General features: G+C 41.1%; 1 protein-coding gene across 1 annotated transcript in view; it reads right to left on the reverse strand.

Annotated features, from left to right (window-relative positions):
- Positions 1–3,698: 3,698 nt before the first annotated feature.
- SLC9A4 (solute carrier family 9, subfamily A (NHE4, cation proton antiporter 4), member 4) overlaps positions 3,699–5,615 on the reverse strand; it is a 55,493-nt gene continuing 53,576 nt past the window's right edge. Inside the window, exon 12 of the mRNA XM_012641925.1 lies at positions 3,699–4,821. Coding sequence (XP_012497379.1) covers positions 4,466–4,821 — 356 coding nt within the window. The 3' untranslated portion in view covers positions 3,699–4,465. The remainder of the gene's footprint in view (positions 4,822–5,615) is intronic.

The following is a 5,615-nucleotide window of genomic DNA, read 5'->3' on the forward strand; positions in this document are numbered from 1 at the left end:
TTTTAGGACCACGTATTTTGATTTGAGATCTGTATTACTATGTCTGGAAATTTACAGCAGTAACTGTCTTGATTCAGTTCACAGTATGGTTTTGGGTTACTTTGTTGACTCAACCCTAACTTGAAGAAGGCTAGGCAATGGAAATTTTGATTTCTAACCAGTTGTACTTACTTAAGTACCCCTGGCTTGGAAACTCATTACAGTCTCAGAAAGAAAAAGAATTTATTAAACCAATTAGTGTGCACAGATGAAAGGGCCCATCACTTGCTAATTACAGGAGAGGCTAGCACTGATGGGACATCCCTTTTATTTTCCGTGGCTTATGGCCCCATTAACAATTAACAGTGACTAATGTCCTAGAAGGAAGTGTTCTGTCTGCACTGCTGGGTTTTCTCAGGAGGGGTTAGAAAGAAGATACTTGACAGAGTTTAATCAGGGAAAAAATTAAAAACTACAAGACATCATTTTATTTGTGGATAAAATATACTTGCAAAACCTTAAACACCAACATATTCACTGATATATATATATATAAAATTTACTTTGCCTAATTTTGGAGTGTTAGGAAACAGAAACTGGTTTTTTCCATACTGAAAATGCTTAAACACTTATCTCTTTAGTTAATATTCATAAGTTAAAAGAATCACTTTTTTGAGAGAGAAAATCTGTTCTAAAAAATAAATTCTAAGTTGAGGAATTAAACTCCATTGAGTTTTTCCCCAACAAAGAAAAGTTTTCCCTTTCTTTGCTGTCTGCCTGTCATGATACATGATACGCAGAGTCAGTGTCTATACATTCATGGTCTCTTTGAGAACAAACTAGGATTACAATTGCACACCAGGGTAACTGTCACAAAAGAAAAAAAAAAGAAAGAAAGAAAAGAAAAAAGAAGCAATATTCCTGCAATAAGGTAAGGACACAAAAACAAGCAAGATGAGATTGCTAGACGTGAATCCATACTCAGACTTCATGTTTGGTTTTGCTCTTGATTGATAGACTCTGGATAGAGACATGTCCAGGTAGAACTAGGAAAGAGTTGGTAATGTTCTCTATTTCTGTCACATCCTTTCTTCTGCCAATCAAACTACCTCTTGGAAAAGTCTCTGTGTCACTTATTTACACTCCTCATGTTATTAAATCAATGCATGTCCTCTTTCATAAGTACATATACTTTAGCCTAAATAATGATAGCTAATAGTGATCAAGCTCTGACTCTAAAACAAACACTAAGCTAAGAATTTTACATATATTATCTCATTTAATCCTCACAATCATTCTATGAGGTAGACAAAGTTATTACCCTCTTTTGTCAATTAGTAGATTTCAGCTTAAGAATGATAATTAACTTGCCCAAAGTCTCACAGCTAAAAGTGGTCTGACTTCAGAGCCTGAGCTCTGAACTGACTGTATTTATTTGAAATCTAAATGGTCAGAGGAGCAGACATCCTGGCAAGGGAGAAAGTGTTCAGGGTACTTCTCTGCAGGAGGAAATCAATACTTCAGGTGAAGACTTGAATTCTGCCTGAAGTGGTAGCCAACTCCTGATAGAGGAATGGTAATTCCTCGGGTGGCATTTCCAGCTCTACCTCTTACGACCCTTTAACTTTTTCTGAGAAGAGAAGCATAGAAGTATACAGCCTGCATGAAAGAAAGAAAAGAAAGAAGGAAGCATCATAGTGTCCAGAATCCCCTTCTCTAATTTGTCGTAGCAGGTTCCCGCCTGTGGCCACTGCTTTTTTTATCAGGTAGACTAAAGACACCGAGGTGCCCACAGCATCACGCCAGATTTGAGGAGGATGAATAAGCGTGTCTGCCGTATCTCAAACACCAGAAAACATGTGGAAAGTCTTTAAGGTGGAAGGCTGCTGTACGGGAAACCTAAAATGTTACTTTACTCAACTTCAGGATTCCCTGAGACTCAAGACCCTTCGGCCTAACAATATAAATAGGTTTCAGAAAGTTAAAAACAAAACGAAAACTCACAGAAGGAAATTGGGATGTTGTGTGTCATGCATCTGATTTTTTGAGGTTGAAGATAAAAGAGAAATTCTTTGGGGCTCTTAGCAGAGAATGGTGACTCCTTAGTGGACCAGAAGACAGACCCAGGATAGGAATCCTTATGCAATTCCATTTCCTCCCAGAGGGAGATAGGGAACAAGAACCAGCCTTCTTCGACACCTAAGATGAAACTCCCTCTGCCTCACTGCTTGGTGCCTGTTGGCAAAACCCATCACAAGAAATCGATAATCACAGCACTCCTGGGGTACCTGCTGTACACTCAACCAATCTTCAAACTGGGCCGCCGCTCAGGAGAGCATGGAGGGGAGATCAGATCATGCTGCATTTTGAAACGATACCGGGTGATCAAACAAAGGTGCCATTTTGGCTGTCAGCTCTCCAAGTACCACAGAGCCACCAGGGTCACTGAGGCCCTGCACCTGCCACACATTTCAGGCAGGAGCTCAGGGCCACTTCCCAGGCTTGGGTAGCCATGGCCAACCAGTGTTTGGACGAACGAATGTCTTCAGAGAAAACAACTCCATATGGCTTCTACCAACTAAAGGGACAAGTTCCAAACTACTCTTCTAAATCCTACCACCCCTCACCTTAATGGCACCAGCATTGCAGAGTGGATTCCACTAATCCTTAGACCTTGCTGGCTACTCTGGAAAGGGGCCTTCACAATTTGGATTCCTGTTATCGTGTGGCTAGAGCCCCATAAGGGACATAGGCACTCTTCAGCTCTCAAGAATCACTTTCACATCTGGCACTGGAAAGGCAAATTCTGATGACTCTTCCCTGTGGCTCTATCTCCATCTTCGGTTTAAGGATAATGACTCACTGCCTCCCTCTCATGGGGAATAAAGATTTTTCTGTTGCTTTTGACTGCTTGTTTGTTTAAACAGAAAGATAAAAAACAGAGATCCCTGAGTTTTATATGTGTTTCTATCCCTTCGGGCTGAGTACTATTATTTGGTACTGTATAATTTTTATTAAAATCAAGATATTTGGGCAATTTAGAAGCAGCATTATATTTCAGATTCCGAAGAAGAAAATGGGCTTCTTTGGTGGCCATTTCTGCCACTGCAGCAGAAACCTGAGTGATATAGATAGATAATCTACCCTGTACAAGGCACTATGATAACTGATGACGGAAAAAATTGATAAGAGCCCAAAAATACAGAAAAGGTAAAGCAATGAGATTAAAAACCACAATGGATAAATGGATAAAATTTAAAATGAACAAACTATTCTTCCTGTCCTTTAGGCCACAGACCACCAGAACAGACCTACATGTACATGTATAAGCATAATTCACAGATAAGTTCCATGGCACATCCAACGGGCTGTGGCGGCACCAAGGATAAGGCAGGGGTTCAAGGCAGGTCCAGGGAGCAGAGTGCATTTGATCGTGGCCTTTAAAGATGCAGAAGATTACATCAGTTGGGGATGGTAGAGATGCCCAAAATAGTAATGATAAAAGGATATTTGGTTAATTGGGTATCATAGGTTAGTCATTTGGCAGAATCAATAACACCTAATAAATGTTTGTTAACCCACAGGCCAGATAGAAGAGAAGGAAGGCAGAAGAGAAGGGAAGGAGGGAGGAATGATAAAGTAGTCTCATAAAATTGGGAAGCAGGAGTGTGAGATTCAAGGTCAAATTTGAGGATGAGGAGGATGGAAAATTATATTGGAAAACAGTTTCAAATTCTAGGGCAACATATCACGCCCTACAAATGCACACCTAATGATTATCTGTTGTCTATATCATTGCTATTAAACTATGTTTATGGCTGTTTTGTTTCTAATATTTGTTTTTAAAATAAATATTCCAATTATAAAACATACTGTAAGCCCATTGTTCACAGATTAATCCTATAGTGTGTATCACAACTATCATTGCTACTGATATTAATGTTATAACAAATTTTATCTCTCCATTGAAACAATTATTGCATGTAGAATATCAAAATCAAAATCGAATGCATTGACTTGAGAGGGAGGGCAGACTACGAACTCATCATGAGACCCTGGACAAGGCGTCCTCGTCTGTAAACACAAGGGGTTGAGCCAGGTGGCTTCAAAGGCCTATCTGGGTCTAACTGGAGTACAAGCTGCACATGCATATAGTCCATGTGAATTACTGACCAGTCACACCTGTATCTCAATATATGACATAGATCATTCTTAATAGAGATTTCTTAGGAATTCTTAGTGACTAATTCCTGGGGTGATTAACTTCTGCCACCGACAGGGACTTCACCTGCAAAGGTACATCAGGTAAGAACATGGCACAGCCTGGGAGTCTGCTCCCAGCCTTATGGAAAATTTTCCTGCCTCCTGTAAATACATATCTAGTAGCTCCAAAAAAGCGAACTCAACAGCTCTCTTCTGAACTCCAAAAATCCTCCTTTCACAATATTAGAGAGATGGACTGTTGAAAAACACAGAAACAGTAACACTATTTTCTTCGGAGCAAAGGACTGTGGGACTTGTGGTGTTCCCGGCTGTGTCCATGGTCTGCTGTCCATCTGGACCCAACTGCTGAGGACTCCTCCTCACTCTCTCCTCCAGATTCATACTCCTCATCCACTGTGTGAAACAGTGGTTTGGGCCTTAACGCCACCCTCCTTCCTGCTCCCACGTCCTCTTCTTGGCTTGCATTTCTTTGATAACCGAAGTTGAATGCTTTCCCTCCTCTGTGCAGTCTCCTCATCGGGATGACTTCCTGTGTCTGTCGTCTTTTCTGAAGGGACGCAACCCGAGAGTGTGTGCTGAACTTGAGGGACAGGACTCCTGGATCACTGCTATCATCATCTAGGAAAACATCATGACAAGAAGGGCAAAAAACAAGACATAAGGTCAGAAGTAAGACAATATCTCGATGGCAAGAACCCAGAGTGAAGCAAAGCCCTCCCTGTGATGGTCCAGCTCTTATCAGCATGATTTCCCTTTTCAAGATCACTACCCCAAGTGCACAGGAGTATAGAAGCTATAAGTGCAATGTTATAAATAAATGGAAATGCGTGGAAAACTGTGTATCAAGCTAGTTTTCCCCAAGCAAGTAAGGTGGCGTCTTTTTACAAAATCAGATCAGTTGGCCATAGACATAGACCACAGGGCACAAATATGCTTTCCTTGTCCAAGACCAGTGCTAAACTGAAGGTTACATGGTATGGCCATATGTGCATGGGGTTGGCTTGTTTTTAAATCGGTGGTTACCAGAAAGCATTACCTCTGAATTTCATTTCTTTGACTTTGAAAAAGCCAATGTTGGAGAAATAGGGTTACAAAGGAGCCACAGCAGAGACCAGGGAGTGACTGGATGCTCTCCTTTCAGGAGGAAGCCAGTGAACAGATGTGGCTGCCACTTGATGGCAAAGATCACGATGGGAACTTCCATTCACTGAGAACTTACTATATGCCTGTCACTGTGCTAATCATTTTCCATATATCATCCCATTGAACCCTCCTAACAACACCTTGAGATGAGTAAAATTATGGCCCTCACTTCATACGTAAAGTGGCTGAGGTTTCACAAGGTTAAGTGATGTTGGATATCACACAGCTGGCAGAGAAAGGACTGGAGTTTGAGCAGAGCCTGTCCAGCG

This window comes from Propithecus coquereli, unplaced genomic scaffold (genome assembly GCF_000956105.1).
Source record: "Propithecus coquereli isolate 6110/MARCELLA unplaced genomic scaffold, Pcoq_1.0 Scaffold171, whole genome shotgun sequence".
Taxonomy (NCBI): Eukaryota; Metazoa; Chordata; class Mammalia; order Primates; family Indriidae; genus Propithecus; species Propithecus coquereli.